The 20568-nt window shown below is 38.1% G+C and overlaps 1 protein-coding gene across 1 annotated transcript in view; it reads right to left on the bottom strand.

Moving 5' to 3' along the window:
* Positions 1-11771, bottom strand: part of IL15 (interleukin 15) — a 21154-nt gene extending 9383 nt beyond the window's left edge. The window contains exons 1-3 of the mRNA XM_007944093.2: positions 11760-11771; positions 10452-10549; positions 7817-7901 (exon numbers count right to left, since the gene is read on the bottom strand). Of these exons, the coding sequence (XP_007942284.1) occupies positions 7817-7901; positions 10452-10549; positions 11760-11771 (195 nt within the window). The remainder of the gene's footprint in view (positions 1-7816; positions 7902-10451; positions 10550-11759) is intronic.
* Between the last annotated feature and the right edge of the window lie 8797 nt (positions 11772-20568).

Genomic DNA, 20568 nt, shown 5'->3' with positions numbered 1-20568 from the left:
GAGATATCCTTGCTCCTCAGCACTTGAAACAGTTCCTTCGCAGTTGACTTTCCCAATGCTACACGTTGTCGATAGTTTCTGTTACTATCCCTTTAATTGCTACAGATTCTGTACTGATATTCCTGATTTCGTTCCTAATGAAAATATGTGTCTTCTTTTTGTTTTTTCTAAGTCTTATTTGAGATTTAACAATTTTATAGATTGTTTTTTAAAAAATCTTTGTTCCATTAACTATCTCCATTGCTTTCAGTTTCATTAATCTCTGTTCTTACATTTATAATTTCCTTTTTTCTCCTACTTTGCTATACTTTTTCTACTTCTTGAGGTAGGAACTTAGAGGTTTCTTTTGAAACCATTTTCTTTTCTTATGTAATCATTGAAATTGACTACTATAAATTATCCTTTCAACATTTCTTTACCTGCATCCCACACATCTTGAAATACTGCCTTTTCATTTTGATTTACATCTATGTAGTTTTCATTTTCTTCAAGACTTCCTCTTTGATCCATGGATTGTTTAGATTGTTAGATCCATGGATCCAAAAACCAAACCAAACGCACAGCTGTTGAACTGGATCTGACTCATAGAAAACCCTCCTTGGGTTTCTAAGGCAGTGTCACTACGGAAGTAGATTGCCCAACCTTCCTTCCAAGGAGTGGCTGGTGGGTTTGAATTGCCAGTGTTCTGGTTAAGCACAACACCACTAGAGCTCCTATTTAGAACTATATTGGTTAATTTTCATTTGTTTGAAGATTTTCCTGTTTTATTTCTATTATTGATTTCTTGTTTTATTCTATTATGGTCAGAGAACATACTACAAATAATTTCAATTCCCATAAATTTTTGAGGTTTCTTTTATAATCCATTTTGAGTCATAATAAAGGCTCCATGTGTACTTGAAAAAAATATTTATTTTGCTATTGTACAGTGGGGTATTTTATAAATGTCAATAGATCCTATGGGTTGATTGTGTCATACAGTTCTTCTATCTCTCTTCTGATTTTTTGTCTAATAGTTCTAATGGTTATTGAGAAAGGTAGTGGTGAAGTCCTCAAGTGTTGTTGCTGTTAGGTGCCGTCAAGTTGTCTCTGACTCAGTGGCGCTATGCACAGTGCAACAAAATACTGCCCAGTCTTGTGCCAGCCTCATGATCCTTGCTATACCTGAGCCCATCATGGCAGCCACTCTGTCTATCCATCTCTTTGAGAGCCTTCCACTTCTTGGTTGACCCTCCACTTTACCAAGCATCATATCCTTCTCCAGGGAATGATCCATTCGGACAACATGACCATAGTAGGTGAGATAAAGTCTGGCCATTCTCACTTTCAAGGAGCATTCTGGCTGCACTTCTTCCAGGACAGATTTGTTAGTCCTTTTAGCAGACCATGGTACTCTTAGCGCTCTTCTCCAACACCACAACTCAAAAGCATCAACTCTTCTTTGGTCTTCCTTATTCATTGTCCAGCTCTCATATGCATAAGAAGGCATTGAAAATACCATGGCTTGGGTTAGGTGCACCTTAGTCTTCAAGAAGACATCTTTGTTTTTCATCACTTGAAAGAGGTCTTTTGCAGCAGATTTTCTCAATGCAATATGTCATCTGATGCCCTGACTGCTGCTTCCACTGGTGTCAATTGTAGAACCAAGCAATGTACTGTCTTTGACAACTTCAATCTTGTCTCCATTTATTGTGATGCTGTTTATTAGTTCACTTGTGAGGTATTTTTCCGTTCTTTAAATTGAGATGTAATCCATACTGCAAACTGTATTCTTCAATCTTCATCAGTAAGTGCTTCAAGTCATCCTCATTTTCAGCAAGCAAAGTTGTGTTGTCAGTGTATAGCAGGTTGTTAATGATTCTTGCTCAAATACTGATGCCACGTTCTTCTTCATATATTCCACCTTCTCAGATTATTTGCTCAGCATATAGACTGTATAAGTATGGTGAAAGGATACAACCCTGACACACTCCCCTCTTGACTTTAAACCATGCAGTATCTCTCTGTTCTGTTTGAACGACAGCCTCCTGGTCTATGTACAGGTTCCTTATGAGTACAATTAAGTGTTCTGGAATTCCCATTCTTCTCAATGTTATCCACAATTTGTTAGGATCCACACAATCAAATGCTTTTGCATACTCAATAAAACACAAGTAAACATTTTCTGGTATTCTTTGACCTGAGCCAAGATCCATCTGACATCAGCAATGATATGCCTCATTCCATGTTCTCTTCTGAATCCAACTTGCATTTCTGGAAGTTCTCTGTCAATATATTGCTGCAACCATTTTTGAATTATCTTCAGTAAGATTTTACTTGAATGTGATATTAATGATATTGTTAGATAATTTCCACATTCTGTGGGATCACCTTTCTTAGGAATGGGTACAAACACGGATGTCTTCTAGTCAGTTGGTCAGGTAGCTGTCTTCCAAACCTCTTGGCATAGCCGAGTGAGTGCCTCCAGCCAGCATCAATTTGTTGAAACATCTCAATGGCTATTCTGTCAATTCCTGGAGTCTTATTCTTCAGCATTTCCTTCAGTGCAGCTTAGACATCTTCCTTCAATACCATTTGTTTTTGATCATATGCCACCTCCTGAAATGGATGAACATCGGTCAATTCTTTTTGGTGCAGGGACTCTGTGTATTCCTTCCATCTTATTTTGATGCTTCCTGCATCATTCAATATTTGCCCATAGAATCTTTCAATATTGCAGTTTGAAGCTTAAATTTTTTCCTCAGTTCTTTCAGCTTGAGAAATGCCAAGCATGTTCTTCCCTTTTGGTTTTCTAACTCCAGGTCTTTACACATTTCTTTATAGTAATTGGCTCTGTCTGCTCAAGCTGCTCTTTGAAATCTTCTGTTCACCTCTTTTGCCATATATTCCATTTGCTTTAGCTACTCTCTGCTCAAGGGCAAGTTGCAGAGTCTCTTCTGACATCCATTTTTGTCTTTTCTTCCTTTCTTGTTTTAATGACCTCTTGCTTTCTTCATGGATGATGCTCTTCATGTCATCCCACAATTCCTCTGGTTCTGTCATTGTTGTTCGGTGAATGAAATATATTCTTTAAATGGTCTCCAAATTCAGGAGGGATATTGTCAAAGTCATATTTGGCTCTCGTGGACTTGTTTTCTGTGTCTTCAACTTCAATTTCAGCATGCATATGAGCAGATGGTGACCTGTTCCACAATCAGCTCCTCGCCTTGCTTTGGCTAAAGATACTGAACTTCTCCATCACCTCTTGCCACAGATGTGGTCAGTCTGATTCCTGTGTATCCCATCTGGTGAAGTCCATGTGTATAGCTGTTGCTTATGTTGTTGAAAAAGGGTATTTGCAATAAATAAGTCATTAGTCTTGCAAAATTCTATCATGCAATCTCCAGCTTTATTTCTATTACAAAGGCCATATTTTCCAACTACCAGTAACTCTTATTTGTTTCTAACTTTTGCATTCCAGTCACCAGTGATAATGAACACATCTTGATTTGTCAATCAATGCATGTTTGGTCAATTTCAGACTGCAGAAGTTGGCAGAAATCTTCAATTTCCTCATCTTTGGCTTTGGTGGTTGGTGCGTAAATTTGAATGATAGCAGTATTAACTGATCTTGTAGGCGTATGCATATTATTTTTCACTGACAGCTTTGTATTTCAGGACAGATCTTGAAACACTCTTTGTGACTATGAGCGCCATGCCATTCCTCTTCAATTTGTCATTCCCAGCATAGTAGATCTAATATTTGTCTGATTTTAAACTGCCCAAACCATTCCATTGCAGCTCACTAATGTCTAGAATATCCATCTGTATGTGTTCCATTTCATTTTTAACAACTGGCAGTTTTCCTAGATTCATCTTCACGCATTCCATGTTCCAATTATTAATGGATGTTTGCATCTGTTTCCACTCATTTTGAGCTGTGCCACATAAGGCAATGGAAGTCCCAAAAGTTTTACTCTATCCATATCATTAAGGGCGTCTCTACTCTGAGGAGTCAGCTCTTCCCCAGTCAAATTTTGAGTGCCTTCCGATCTGATGGGCTCATCTTACGGCACTATATAGTGTTCAGAACTATTCATAAAGTTTTCCAGACAGTGTTACATTGCTATTCATAAGCTATTCACTGCCCAATTATTTGAGAAGCGGACGGTCTCTTCCTTCTTCTGAGTCTGTCTTAGCCTGAAGCTCCACTGAAACCTGTCCAACATGGGTAACCCTGCTGGCATTTTACAAAACAGTCACATAGCCTCCAGCCTCACAGCAATATGTAAGCCACCACAGGATGACAAACTGACAGACAAGTTTGTCTCCCTTAGTTGCTGCTAACCTCTGTGCACCTGTCTACCTTGGATAACGGCCTTAAAATAGAGCCACCCACTAGTGAAAAGCAGCCCCCAAGCCCTGGCCTGCCTACCTCAGGTCACGGTCTTAATAATGAGATGCCCCCAAGCAAGAAGCAGCCCCCGATCCCGGGCTTGCCTTCCTCGGGCCCAGTCTTAATAAAGAGCTGCCCCAAAGCTAAAAGCAGCCCCCAGCCCCAGGCCCACCTACCTTGACAAAGTCCTCAACTATGATTGTGAATTTGTCTACTTCTCCTTTCAGTGATTACTGTTGCATTATGTATTTTGAGATTCTGTTGTTTGGTGCATGTGCAGTTAGTGACTTATGTTTTCCTGGTGGAATTGATCTTTTATCATCATGTAATCTCCATTAATAATAAACTTAAACATAGTAATGATCATGAAGATGGCATGGAACTGGGGCAACATTTTTTTCTGTTATACTTAAGGTTGCCATACATCGGAGCTGACTTCATAGCAAATAATAACAACATTGTCCCTCATAAACTCTAGTAATTTTCTTTGAAATCTATTTTATCTGATATTAATACAGGTACTTATGCTTTAAAAAAAAAGTTAATGTGTGCATGGTATACCATTATCCATTCTTTTCCTTTAAATCTACCAATTTCATTGCATTTGAATTGAGTTTCCTATAGACAATATACAGTTGTGTTGTGTTACATTATTTGCTCTGACAAAATCTTTTATTTGGCGCAATTAGACCATTTACTTATAATGTAACTATTAATATTTTAGGACTTAAATCTCCCTTTTAAATGTTTTCCTTTTCTTCTTTATCCTCTGTTACTCATTCCCATGTCTTTCCTCACCTTCATATGAATTACTTGAACTATTTTTCTATGCCATCTTCATTTATTTTTAGTGTCTTTGAATATAGTGGTCATTTTTTTAGTGATTATATTAGGTTTTACAATCTACGAACCCAAGTTATCACAGTCTACTGCTGTCAATATTTTACACAATCAAGTGAAGTGAGTAATTCTTCCTCTCTACTTCTGGTATTCATAATATAATTGTTTTGAATGCATTGAATACAGTGATATACTTTTAGTTTCAATTATCAAACAATTTAGAAAACTCAATAGGAGAAGGAAAGTCTATTTACCCACATTTTTACTCTTTCCATTGTTCTTTCTTCTTTATTGATTTTCTGAGGTTTCTTCTGTCATCATTTCTCTTCTACCTACAGAAATTCCTTTAAGACATAACTTGTCACTGGAACATGTGGAGAGCCGCACCACGGCATTCTATTCATCTTAACAAGGTCACAATACTTCCCTTCTTTGTTTTGGGCCTGTTGGACATCTTCAGACCTAAGTTTGAGTTTTGAGACCTGTCTTGAGCCTTCACTTCTGTATAGAAGTGATTCAGCACTTTTAAATTTACCCGCCTCTTGCCACGTATCTATTTTTTATAGGTTTCCCTATTTCACCATCAGCAGCAACGTCACATCACCCCATTCCTTGATCCTGCCCCTTTCCTTTACCATATATAAGTATTTGTTTGAAATTCAATAAACGAGACTTGATCTCTATTCTTCGTATCTCTTGTCCCTTCCATTTCCACCCCCTCCTCCAGGTCCTAGGTTGACTGTCCCACGGGATGGGACAGGAACAAATTCTCTTAACTCTTCTTCATCTGAGAATTCCTTGATTTCCTGTACATTAAACTCACTGCCATTGAGCTGATCCTGACTCATAGCAACCCCTCCTTGGGTTTCTGAGGCACTAATTTTACAGAACTATGTTGCCCAATCTTCCTTCTGAGGAGTGGCTGATGGGTTTGAACTACCAGCCTTTTGGTTAGCAGTGAAATGCCTTAGGCATTATGCCATCAGAGCTCCCTTTCTCTACATTACTGAAGGATAATTTATCTGGAAGGAGAAGTCTGGGTTGACAGCTACTTTCTTTCAGTCTTTGACAAATGTGCTACTTCCTTCTGGTCTCCATGGTTTCTGATGAGAAACTTAACAGTCATTCAAATTGTTTTCCTACATGTAAGTATCATTTCTCGCTTGATGCTTTCAAGATTTTTTCTTTGGCTTTAGTTTTCTGGAGAATAACTGATGTGTTTCGGTATGGATTTTTTTTTTTTTTGGTTTATTCCTCTTTGTGATTGACTCTGCTTCTTGAATTGGCTTGTCTTTCACTATATTTGGAGACTTTTCATCCATATTTCTCCAAATATATATATATATATATACACACACATATATATGTATATATGTATATATACACACACATATTTAATTACCACTCTCTTTCTCCTTTCCTTATGGGACACTGATAACACAAAATACTGATTTTTTTGTTACTGTCCCAGATCCCTAAGGTATCTTTTTTTTCTCCACCAGTCTATTTTCTCTCAAGTGTTCTATTGTCAAATTCAGTCTTTCATTCTGTTATCAAGCTTCACCAGCGAGTTCTGTATTTCTGTGACTGCATTATTTATTCTGTAATACTTATATGGTTCCTTTTTATATCTTCTATTTCTTTGCTGAGGCTTTCATTTTCTAATTGGTTTCAGAGCTACTTGTAATTGCTTACAGAAACATTTTTATCATAACTGTTAAAAAATCTCGTCATATAATTCTAACAACCGATCTACCTCTGTTTTGGACTCTGTTGATTGTCTTTTCTTCTTCAAGTTGCCATTTTCCTGCTTCATGGTATAATGAATGGTTTTCAATTGTATCCTAGGTATTGTGCTTATGTTAGGAGACTCTGGTTCTATTTACTTTTTCTATTTTAGCATCCCTTAATCCTGCTTAGGTTTACCATGAAGGTTCTAATCTACTTGTGTGCTGTGATTGTTTAGTTTTCAAAATGATTGTTTAGTTTTCAAAATCATTGTGGTACTATTGTCATATTTGGTTCATCTGGTGCCACTGGGTCCTCCACTGCTCCATGTTGGTGTCAGTCATGGAGGCATAAAGCACTTTCCCTGGTGAGGCCACCTGAGTTCTCTACGTAGAGGATAGGAGACCCTGGCCCTTGGAGATAAAGAGCACCTTTTCAGGTCATTGTTGTCAGCAGGGCTCGTATACAATCTCCAATTGCTGGTTCCACTAGGCTACCTGGTACCTCTAGGTGTACAAGAGACTCTCCAGTCTGCAGGACAGAGAGAACTTCTCTGGGTCAGGCCACTTGTTTGTGGTGGTATTCTGATGCCAGATGTCACCAAGCCACCTTGTTTCTCTAGGTAGGGAAAGACAATCTCTGGCATGCAAAGACAGAGCTCTTCATGGGCTGGGCTGCTTATCGATTAAGTTTTAAAGAAAATTAGAATCTGAAACCTGTAAACAAATGCTTCATTTGAGACTTTAAAAAGTTCATAAACTTCTACAAAAATATTGTTTAAAGTGATATTCATTAAGACTGACAACAAAACATAGGGGGAGGCACACTCTATAGCAATTATACAAGACACTTCATAGAAGAATGGATACTTACTTGAATAAGATATTCAATTCTTTTCAAATCACTTATTACATCCTGCCAGTTAGCCTCTGTTTTAGGAAGACTTGCACTAAAGCACCTGGAACCAAAACCAAAGAGTAAAGTATTTTGAATGAGCATAATATGTCCTGATGAACCCTACAGGCAAAAAAATAATCAATTTTTTTTTATTCTGACTAATGAAAAAAGTCACTGTAATTCCTGTCTTTATGCCTTGTAGATGAATATGAACACCAAACATAAAGTACAACCTTGATACATTAGGTTAACTTGAGGAAAGACCATCCTAGAATAGTGAAAAGCCTATTAGGAGGAATAATTTATAAATAATCAGGTGCAACTTATCACAATGAAATTGAAATAGTTCCTGATATGTGACAAATGCTCAATAAATGTTTTTCAATGAATTATTAGTTTTTTCAAAGTACAGGTCCCATGAAACTTTTAAGTGAAATATATATGTAAAATTCTCAATATTAGAGATAATCACTTTCATGTAATGAATGTGACAGTAATTGTTCCTTACAGGAGACTGAATATGACCTTTGCATGCAGGCCACATGCAGCTCAAAAGCTGTAATTCAAACAGAACAAAGAGATATTGCATGGTTTAAAATCAGGAAGGGTGTGCATGGGGTTATAGCTTTTCACCACAGTTATTCAGTCTATATGCTGAGCAAATGATCCAAGAAGCTGGACTATATGAAGAAGAAGTCAGCATCAGGATTAGAAGAAGATTACTTCACAACCTGTGATATGCAGATGACACAACCTTGCTTGCTGAAAGTGAAGATGACTTGAAGCACTTATTGATGAAGATCAAAGACTACAGTCTTCAATATGGATTACACCTCAACATAAAGAAAATAAAAATTCTTACAAATGGACCGATAAGCAACATCATGTTAAATGGAGAAAAGATTGAAATTGTAAAAGATTTCATTTTACCTAGATCTACAATCAACCCCTATGGAAGCTGTTGTTGTTGTTGTTGTTTGCCATCGAGTTGGCCCCAACTCATAGCGACCCCTCCTTGGGTTTCCGAGGCAGTATCACTATGGAAGTAGGAATGCCCAACCTTCCTTCCGAGGAGTGGCTGGTGGGTTTGAACCGCCAGCCTTCTGGTTAGCAGTCAAGTGCCTTAGCCACTACACCTATTGCCCTGGGCATATCTGCTGCAAGGGAGTTCTTTAAAGTGTTAAAGAGCAAAGGTGTCAGTTTAAAAACTAAGGTGTATCTGATCTAAACTATGGTATTTTTCAATAGCCTCATATATGCATGTGAAAGCTGGACAATGAGTAAGGAAGACTGAAGAACTGATGTCTTTGAATTATGGTGTTGGTAAAGAATACTGAAAAATACCAAGTACTGCCAGAAGAATGAACAATTCTGTCCTGGAAGGAGTACAGCCAGAATGCTCCTTGAAAGGAAGAATTACCAGACTTTGTCTCACCTACTTTGATCATGTTGTCAGAAGGGGCTATTACCTGGAGAAGGATATCATGCTTAGTAAAGTGGAGGGTCAGCCAAAAAGGGGAAGACCCTTAACAAGATAGACTGACACAGTGGCTCCAACAAGGGACTCAAGTGTAGCAAGGATTGTGAGGATGGTGCAGGACTGGGCAGTGTTTCATTCTGTTTACATGGGGTGCTATGAGTCAGAGCTGACTCAATGGCACTTAACAACAACAACCATCAAGGCTAAAGGATCACATACTTAATCATTTTAGTAAAATCTAAATTTAATATCTGAACAAAAGACACATATACTGACCAAAACTGGAATAATTTTTTGGAGCTTCAGGAAAAATAGTCTCTGATGGATCTTATATAGTAGCATAAAGGCCAACACTAATCTGTTTTAGGAGGAAGATTTATCTGCACAAACCTATGGTTCCCCATACCATGAAGGTGTTAGTAGAGTAAAACTGAACTGGAAGTCAGACTATGTAATTTAGGTGAGTGCACTGGGCCAGTGGGTACATCTAAGAGAGAAGAAAATTGTTAATAGACAGGGAAGAATATGAATACTTTTCAGAACGAAAACCAAAAAAAGTATAACTAAAGGAAAGGAAGGTCTGGTAGCATAGTGCCTAAGGCATTTGACTGCTAACCAGAAGGATGGTAGTTCAAGTCCACCAGCCACTCCTCAGAAGGAAGATAGGGCAGTCTACTTCCGTGGAAACCCAAGGAGGGGCGCTGTGAGTCGAGTCTGACTTGATGGCACATAACAACAACAACAACAACAACATGATAGAAACTCAAAGGATAAGAATAGTCAATGCCAGAATGGATAGGCAAAGCAACAGGGACAAGTCCTAAATAGCTACTTTTTATTGCTTTGAAAAGTATGTGGATGTCAAATTAAGAGATGTATTTCCAAGTTTAGTTATAAACCAAGAGGTCTGATTAATTTAGGGGTATAATGCTCATGTGAATATTTAAAAAAATGTAGAAATGCTAAATGAAGTGTTTATGACATCTGCTCTTGTTCTCCATACTCTGCCCTCTACTATACCCCGAACAGTCAGTTCGCAAATTAATAAACCAATCAAATAAGAAAAATATTATAAAAGGATAATGCTTATAGGTATTAACATAATGATATTTATGCCTAAATTGAAATTACCCCAAAATGAAGACATGAATGCCAGCCTCAGTTAAAAAATGACTGTTTAGAAGTAAACACAAATAGCACTGGATGGAGGTACTTCTCAAATAGGGTTTCTGAAAAATATAATCAGAGACAAAATGGTTAAAATTCCTTTAGTTAAAAAGTGAGATGTTAAAATATCATTTTATTTTATTTCTAGGTTCAACAACTATAAATTTATCATAATTTTAGAATTAACATTTCTTATCAGAGTTAATGGAACTAGAATGTATCTTGTGCTTTTTCCCTTACTTCCACCTCTCCCTTATGTGCACAATTCTGTAATCAGCATTTCTTCAGTTCTATTTTAACGACAATAGTTTTAACAGAGTTTACATATTTACTCATTTACATATCTACTAATATCACCAATCAATTTTTTTCTGTTATCCTTGACCTCCCCTTCCTCTTTCTCTCCTTTTTAATTGGTTACCATATTTTATACAGCACAAATTAAGAATATGTAATACTAATGTAGGTTTATTAATATATCAATTTCATGTAACCATATGCAAATAAAGGAGCTCTGGTAGCATAGTGGCTAAGGCATTTGACTGCTAACCAGAAGGCTGGTGGTTCAAACCCACCAGCCACTCCTTGGAAGGAAGATGGGGCATTCTACTTCCATAGTGATACTGCTTCGGAAACCCAAGGAGGGGTTGCTATGAGTCAGGTCTGACTTGACGGCACATAACAACAACAACATATGCAAATAAATGATAAATTAATATAATTTGAAGAAAAACTGGACAGAAATGAAACCAAATAAAGATATTATATGCTATCCTAAGAGCCCTATATAATATTTTTTTTGATGATTTAGGAGAAATCTTAGAACTTTCCAGAGATTTATTAGTTTTGCCTGCCTCTTTCAGGTTGTCAAAACGTTTACAAGTCCATTTATAGTTTCAGAGAGCAGTGCTGACTTTCACCTTAGCCACTGACAGTCTATACTTCATTTAGTCTACACTGAGGGATGAATAATAGACAGAACTTGCCCTCAAAAACTACACAATTTAATGATTCGATAGACATTTAAAGAACAAAACAGAGCAGAATATAAAATAATATACTTACAATGATAAGAAAAGTATAGCAAGGTTGTTAAGAGAGTTAAAAATCAATTCTACTTATTTTTAAAATAAGCAGAATCCATAATGAACAGATGTCTATGACATCTCAAGATCTTTAGAGAATAATTGTGTAACTATATTACAAAGTATCTGAGATTCAAGTGACCTTTAAAGTAAAGTCCATATACTATCTTCATCTAATTTTTCTCACCGAAATTCTCATTACTCAATGTCACGGTAAATCCTTTAGGTGTTGAAGAAGAACTATGGCTATGGCAATGGATTTCCAGCAGCCATCCGTCCAGAATACCTCCTATGATACAATGCAGAGCAAAAGATGACTCATTAAAAACAGAAGTGAACTACTAGGGAAAAAGAAAAGGAAAGGAGTTTAATGTTTATTGACCAGTAATTGCAATTTTTTTGAGCTCTGTTTTAGTCATTTAATATATGTACTACATTTAACTCTCACAAGAATTAATTGGGTAAGGTGCCCAGTCCCACCGCAAGTACATGATGACCAGAAGGATTTGAAACTATGTCAAGTGCATCATCTCCGTTCTCACAATCTACCTATGTGACTGCTCTGATCTCATCTCCTGAAGCAGAAGGTGGCTGGTGAAATGCATCATATGGAATGATGAAAACCAAAAAAGACACAAACTCACTGTCGTCGAGCGGTATCCAACTCACAGCAACCCTTTCTTGGGTTTCGAAGGTGGTGTCGCTATGGAAGTAGATAATCCCAATCTTCTTTCCAAGGAGTGGCTGGTGGGTTTGAACCACCAGCCTACTGGTTAGCAGTCAAATGCCTTAGGCACTATGCCACCAGAACTCCTTGACTTCAAGAAAAGGACCCTTAGTGTGATATTCAGCAATTTCATTAGTCTACTGCTTTTACTAGGTGACCATAACCTTTGTTCTTTCTCCTCAAACCAATACTTTCTTCATCCACACATATTGATGATTGCTTATTTCTTACTTCACTAAGAAAACAGAACTCACCAGAGGACTTCCACTTCTTGCCACCTACATGTGCCTATGCCTATACACTTTGCTTTCTCTTTTATAACTATGGACAAACTGTATACTTAACTAAAGTTACACCATCTATTTGTGCACTAGACCCTATCCCCTTCTCACTTCCTTAAGGTGGCAAATCCGGTAACTGAACCTGTTCTCTCCCACATCACCAATTTTTCTGACACTGATGTATCATTCATATCAATATTATCTATATGCTATTATTTTCTCAGCATATATAGGAGAAACTCTTAGCCTCACATCTTCCGATAACTACTGTCTAAATTTTCTGCCCTCTGTATAATGGAAATACCCTATACAATAAATGGTACTGAGATAACTGTATCTCCATATGCAAAAGAATAAAATTGAACTCAAACCTCAAATAAAATATGAAAATAAACTCAAAATGGATCAATAACCTAAATAAGAACTAACATTACAAAATTCTTGGAAGAAAACACAAGGCTAAAACTTCAAGACTTTGTTTTTGATAAGAGATTCTCAGACATGATATCAAAAACTTGAACAAAAGTAAAAATAGATAAATTGGATTTTATCAAAATGATAAACTTTAGTGATTCAAAAGGCTTTACCAAAAATTGAAGAGGCAATCTACAGAATGGGAGAAAACATTTGGGAATATATGTCTGATAAGAGTTTAATATGTACAATACATAAATAACTCCTCCAGCTCAACAACAAAAAGACAATCCAAATAAAGAATGAACTAAGGTCTTAAATAGAAATTTCTCCAAAGAAGACATACAAATAGCCAATAAACAGATGAAAAAATACTCAACATCATTAGAAATTACAGAAGTGCAAATTAAAACCAAAATGAGATAACACCTCACACCCATTATCAGAAAAATGGAAACCAATAAGTGTTTGCAAGGATGCAGAAGAACTGAACACCTTGTACATTGCTAATGGGAGTGTAATATGGTGCAGTCATGGAAAACGCTTGGCGGTTCCTCAATACTTTAACAAAGAATTACTATACGCCTTAGCAATTAAAGACTTCACAGCAGGGACTTAAACAGATACCTAATATATCAGTGTTCACTGAAGCATTATTTACAATACCAAAAGGTAGAAACTATCCAAGTGTCCATGAACAGATGAATGGATATACAAAATGGAGTATATACATACAATGGAATATTTGGGCAATTTACTTCCTTACTGATGATACTGCTTCAGAAACCCAAGGAGGGGTTGCTATGAGTCAGATCCGACTCTATGGCAGTGAGTTTGGTTTTAGTTTATAAAAAGAAGTTCAATTTTAATGCATGCTATGACATAGACAAACCATGAAAATATACAGCATGAAAAGAGTTGACACAAAAAGACAAATATTTTATGACCCCACTTAGATGAAATATTTAGAACAAATACATAGAGAGAAAAGGTTTATTATTAGTTCCCAGGAACTGGGGTAAAGAGGGAAAGAATGTTATTGTTGAAAGGATACTGAGGTTCTGTGTAGGATGATACACAATTTTGGAAATGGATAGTGATGATGGTAGTACAACATGATGAATGTAATTAAAGTCACTAATTTATACTTTGTTATCATTGTTAGCTGTTGTCAAGTCAGCCCCTGCCTCATGGAATCTTAGTTTCTAGTGTTCTACAACAGAACTAACACAAGCGAGTAGCTTTAACAAACAGAAATTTATTTTCTCACAGTTCAGGCGGCTAGCAGTCTGAATTCAGGGTGTCAGCTTCTAGGGGAAGGTTCTCTTTTGGTTGGCTCTAGAGGAAAGTCATTGTCTCTTTTAGCTTCTGCTGCTAGGTGATCTTCATGTTACTTGGCATCTCTCTTCTATTTCTTCACAGTTTGCTTTTTTAATCTCTTATATCTCAAAAAGAGATGGACTCAAGATACACCCTACAATAATCCTGCCTCATTAACATAGCAAAGACAATCCATTCTTAAATGGGATTATAACCATAGGCATGTTGTTGTTATGTGCCGTCAAGTTGGACCCGACTCGTAGTGACACCTCCTTGTGTTTCTGAGGCAGTATCACTATGGAAGTAGATTGCCCAACCATAGGCATGTTGTTGTTGTTGTTATGTGCCATCGAGTTGGCCCTGACTCATAGTGACCCCTCCTTGGGTTTCTGAGGCAGTATCACTACGGAAGTAGCATAGTGACACTGCCCTTCCGAGGAGTGGCTGGTGGGTTTGAACCGCCAGCCTTCTGGTTAGCAGTCAAGTGCCTTAGGCACTATGCATAGAGGTTAGGATTTACAACATGTATTTTACAAAAAAAAAAAAAAAAAAACACCTCACAGCTGTCGAGTCAATTAAACTCATAGACACCCCTCCTTGGCTTACTGAGGCAGTATCTCTACAAAAGTAGGTTAACCAATCTTCCTTCCAAAGCATGTACTTTTGGGGGACAAAATTCAATCCATAACACATGACAATCCCATGTGTGCCAGAACAGAACTGTGCTCCATAGGGTTTTCACCAGCTGATTTTAAGAAATAGATCACCAAGTCTTCTCTGTTTACCTTAGACTGGAATCTCTGCTGAAACCAGTTCAGCATCACAGCATCACAACAAAAGCTTCCACTGATAAATAAGTGGTGGCTGCAGTTGAGGTACGTGTACATAGACAAGAAGGTTGTCATTTAAACAGAACAAGTGGACACTGCAGGGTTTAAAATCATGAAGGGAGTGCATCAGGGTTGGATCCTTTCACCATACTTATTCAATCTGTATGCTGAGCAAATAATCCAAGAAGCTGGACTATATGAAGAAGAACATGGCATAGGATTGGAGGGAGAATCATTAACAACCTGATGACACTTTGCTTGCTGAAAGTCAGGATGACTTGAAGCATTTACTGATGAAGATTAAAGAATACAGTCTGCAGCATGGATTGCTTCTCATATAAAGAAAACAAAAATCTTTACAACTGGACCTATAAGCAGCACCACGATGAATGGAGAAAAGATTGAAGTTGTCAAAGACTTTACATTGCTTGGTTCTACAATTGATGCTAATGGAAGCAGCAGTCAGTATATCAGATGATATATAGCACTGGGCAAATCACCTGCAGAGGACCTCATTTATGTGCCAAGGAGCAAAGATGTTTCCTTGAGGACTAAGGTGCGCCAACATTGGGAAATCTACTTCTGTAGTGAAACAGCCTTGGAAACCCAAGGAGGGGTCACTATGAGTTGGATCTGACTCGATGGCAGTGAGTTTGTTTTTTGTTTTGTTTTGTTTCATATACATGTGATAGCTGGATAATGAATAAGGGAGACTGAAGAAGAGTTGATGCTTTTGAGCTGTGGTGCTGGAGAAGAATGCTGAAAGTACCATGGACTGCTAAAAGAACTAACAAATCTGTCCTGGAGGAAGTGCAGCTGGAATGCTCCTTGGAAGCAAGAATGGACAGACTTCGTTTTCCATACTTTGATCATGTTATCAGAAGGGACCATTCACTGGAGAAGGATGTCATGCTTGATAAGGTAGAGGATCCACGAAATGCAGGAAGGCTCTCAACAAGATGGACTGATGCAGTGGCTGCAGCGATGGGTACAAGTATAGCAAGGATCATGGAGCTGGTGCAGGACCAGGCGGTGTTTCATTCTGCTGTGCGTTGGGTCACTATGAGTCAGAGAAGACTTGATGGCACCTAATAGTAACAGCACTTGAGGTGTACTGGCCAGGTACAGAACCCTGCTCTCCAAATGTCAAACTTTTTGTTATATGTATTTTACCATGTTAAAAACTTTAATATATATATGTTGTTGTTAGATGCCATCAAGTCATTTCCAACTCATAGCGACCCCAAGCACAGCAGAATGAAAGAAACATATATTACACACACACACACACACACACACAACCTCTATATCCCCTCCTTGTAGAATTTCCTTCTTCCTTGAATATTGCCTGGAACATAAGTTTTGCAACATTTTCATTGAATGACTAATGAAACTGTCTTATTTCACTTACAGACATAACATGTATTCAAATTGTTTAAAATTAAGTCATCTCACTATCTAGAGGTTTCTTTCATATACTTAGCATTCAATAAATATTTACTGAGTGAATTATAAACTCATTGATTTCCCCAGAGAGAATCATGGAACTAGTGATAACACCAAATAAACAATGAAAGAATAAATGCAAAGGCATCTGGGTACATACCAAACTTAACATACTCAATATGTTTAGCAGACATTTACGGAGTATCCCCTATGTGCCTGGCTCTAAGGTTACAAAGGTGAAGAAACAGAATCCCTGTCTTTTAGGAAATTATAGAAAGATGACAGATACGTTCATGACAGTCTGATAAAGGCTACGAAGTTTACATACTACAGATATTTAGGTTGAAAAAAATACCCTAAAGGAGATGAGAAAAACAAATTACCTTAGAGGATGATTAAAGTTAGCCAATCTAAGAAAGGAAAAAAGGGCTCCAGGCAGAGGGAAAATAATAAGCAAAGGCACAAAGGCATGAAACAATATAAAGCATGCAGGTAAACTCTGAGTGCTTCAAGTTTACTCAGACATAAAGCTGGGGAACGGTAATGGTAGTACTATGATAAATAATAAAGTAGACTAAGTTATGGAAGGGCTTGCTTGACAAGAGAATTTGTTGTTCATTGTGTCTGTGAGTGTATTGTCATGGTCAAATTTATATTTAATATAGATGCCCTTGGTCACTATGCAGAGAGTGTGAAGTCTCTGGATGGTGACCTGGGTGGTGTAAACAGTTAAGGAACTTGGCTGCTAACTGGAAGATTGCTGGTTCCAGTACAACCAGAGGACCTCAGAATAAAAGCCCGACAATCTACTTCCTTGGAGAAAAAAAAAAAATCAGTCATTGAAAATTCAATGGAGCACAGTTCTACTGTGACACAAATGGCATTGCCATGAGATGGAATCAACTCAAGGGCAACTGGTACTGGCACTGGTGCAGAGGAGGTATAAATATAGGAAGCAAGATTGAAGTTAGAGAGATGAATCAGTTATATATATAAGAGTCCACATAATGATCTAACCTGAAAAAGGAGGAATAGCTATTGAAAAGACAGGACTTAATAGAGTAGTAAACCAAAAAACAAACCAAACTCACTGCCATCAAATCACATCCGACTCATAGTGACCCCTCCTTGGATTTCTGAGGCAGTATCACTACAGAAGTAGAGTGCCCAACCTTCCTTCCGAGGAGTGGCTCGTGGGTTTGAACCACCAGCCTTCTGGTTTGCAGTCAAATGCCTCAGGCAGTAAGCCACCAGAGCTCCCTATTTGATTAGAATAATACTTCTCATAAAATAGGTATTTTGGACTCTCTGATGAGGCAGAAGGAGTCATCTAGGAGAAAGGTTTTATGGGTTGGAATGTCAGGGTAGTTGAGCTTAGAAACTAACTGAGATTGGAAACTAAGCAGGGGTGGTTTGAGGGGAAAATTATTCACACAGTGTTAAATTTGTTAAATTTGGGTGTCTGAGGGATATTAAAAAAAATGGTCTGGCAGGCAGATGAGTATGCAAATCAGGAGCTCAAGAGATGTCAGGGCTGTAGATAAAACAAATTGGCCTAAAACCATGAGATCAAGCTAGGAGAGTATGTAAAGAGAAAATTGAAGTAAGAAAAGAAAAGAACAACAACATCAATCTTTAACCTTTCTTCAGATAATGGTTGCACTGAAAGGCTTCTAATTGCTTTAGGTTATTGGTCACAGCTAAGATGATCCTACAGCAAGCAATAACAGCACTCTTATGTTCTCTGATAACACATTTCCTTCAATGTAAGAGGCACATTTTTTCAATTTGAACATTTCTGAAATTGGGTCACATCTTATAAATGATCCCCACCCTCATCCCCAGAAAAAGATGCTATTAAAAAGACTGTGCTTCTTTAAAAAAAAAAGGTGTTTCAGGTCAGGTTCTCTGGGAAGGGAGATCTGAGGCAGAGATTTATGTGCAGGAATTGTACTGGGAATACTTTCAGGATTGGTACCTGTGGGGGAACAAGCCAAGCTGGATTGGGCAAAGGGAGATATATGGCTACAAAAGGTCTCAGCTAGACCTCGTGGGATCTGAAACTGGGATTCTCCTTCAGAGTTGTGACAAGTTGGGAGAAGGAGATGAGGACCTTTATAACCTGCATGGGGCACTGAACGCAGGCTGCCTTGGGGAATGGATATAACCTTGAGGGAAAATCAGCTGAGGTCTAGCAAGCAGTGCTCCCAGGCAGCTAGGATAAAATGTTCTTCATTCATGAAGGGGAAACTGGCCACAGCACTGTGGCTACTACAAATGATATTTAAGAATGATGGAAATAGGGTATTTTGATCTTAATATGATCATGAAATATTAAACATAAACTTGCCCTGGTACAACTCATTTCAAAGTCCATTTTAGCAAAAGGCTGGGTCATCTGGAATCAAGATAGATAAAAAGGGGAATGAGTATTATTCCTGAATAATAATAATAATAAAACTATATAATCAAGTAACACATTCCCTGCAAAATTCCTAGGATTTACTGAAAAAATTATTTGACAAAGAATGAGTAAAAATAATAATGATGATGCTAATTTAAGAGCATTTAAAATCAGAGGAAGATTTATCATGAAGTTAACGTAACTTAAGCTTCAGAAAAAGTTCTGGTAGAGCTGTGGTCAAAGCACTGGGATGCTAACCAAAAGCAGGCAGTTGGAACCCACCAGCCATTCCATGGGAGAAAGATGAGGAGTCTGCTTCTATAAAGATTTACAGCACTGGAAACTCTCTGTGGCAGTTCTACTCTGTTTTATACCTACTGCCATAAAGTAGACTCCGATTCCTGATGACCCTATAAGACGGAGTAGAACTGCTCCAGAAGGTTTCCAAGGCTGTAAGTCTTTATGGAAGTAGACTGCCTCTCTTTCTCCTGCAGAGTGGCTGGTGAGTTCAAATCACCAATCTTTTGGTTAGCAGACAAATGCTTTAACCACTACAACACCAGAGCTCCTACTTTGTTTTAGAGAATAGCTGTAAGTCAGAATAGACTCAATTGCAGTAGGTTTGGTGTTTAAGCTTCAGAAGAGGCCTTGGTGATGCAAATGGTTAATGCTTTTGGATGCTACCTAAACCATTGGCAATTTGAGGCCACATAGAGGTATCTCAGAAGAAAGGTCTGGTGATCTACTTAAAAAAAAAAAAAAAGTAATTAAAAACCCTATCAAGCATAGTTCTACTCTGACACACATGGGGTCACGACAAGTCGGAGTTGATTTGCCAGTAATTGTTTTTTAGTTTATGCTTCAAAGTCCTTCTCGTGAATTGGCAGTAGTGAGGAAGCAACAGCCTGGCTCTGAGTACAGGCATGGAAGGCTGTCCTAGCCTGAAGTCACCCTGGGTTTGTGGCAGGTGTCCAGCACTTCCTTCAAACATATCTATATGACTAATGACTACCTGGGACCTGGGAGCTGTGGTAGCAGAGTGCCTAAGGCACTTGACTGCTAACCAGAAGGCTGGTGGTTCAAACTCACCAGACACTCCTCAGAAGGAAGATGGGGCACTCTACTTCCGTAGTGATGTTGTTGTTAGGTGCCATCGAGTCGTTTCCGACTCATAGCAACCCCATTCACAGCAGAATGAACCACTGCCCAATCCCACTCCAACTTCATGAACCCTGCTACACTTGAGCCAATCATCGTAGCCACTGTGTCAATCCATCTCGTTGAAGGCCTCCCCCTCTTTCATCAACCCTCCACCACACCAAGCATGACATCCTTCCCCAGGAAATGATCCCTTCTGACAACATGACCAAAACAGGTGAGATGAAGTCTGGCCATTCTCACTTCCAAGGAGCATTTCGGGTGCACTTCCTCCAGGACAGATCTTTTAGTTCTTTTAGCAGTCCATGGTGCTTTCAGCATTCCTCACCAGCACCACAACTCAAAAGCATCAACTCTACTTTGGTCTTCCTTATTCATTGTCTAGCTCTCACATGCATACGAGGTGATTGGAAATA

The sequence above is a fragment of the Orycteropus afer genome, unplaced genomic scaffold (genome assembly GCF_000298275.1).
Source record: "Orycteropus afer afer isolate SDZICR_OR568_19922 unplaced genomic scaffold, OryAfe1.0 scaffold00120, whole genome shotgun sequence".
Taxonomy (NCBI): domain Eukaryota; kingdom Metazoa; phylum Chordata; class Mammalia; order Tubulidentata; family Orycteropodidae; genus Orycteropus; species Orycteropus afer.
The sequence above is the reverse complement of the archived record's forward strand: the minus strand, read 5'-3'. Positions and strand labels throughout refer to the sequence as shown.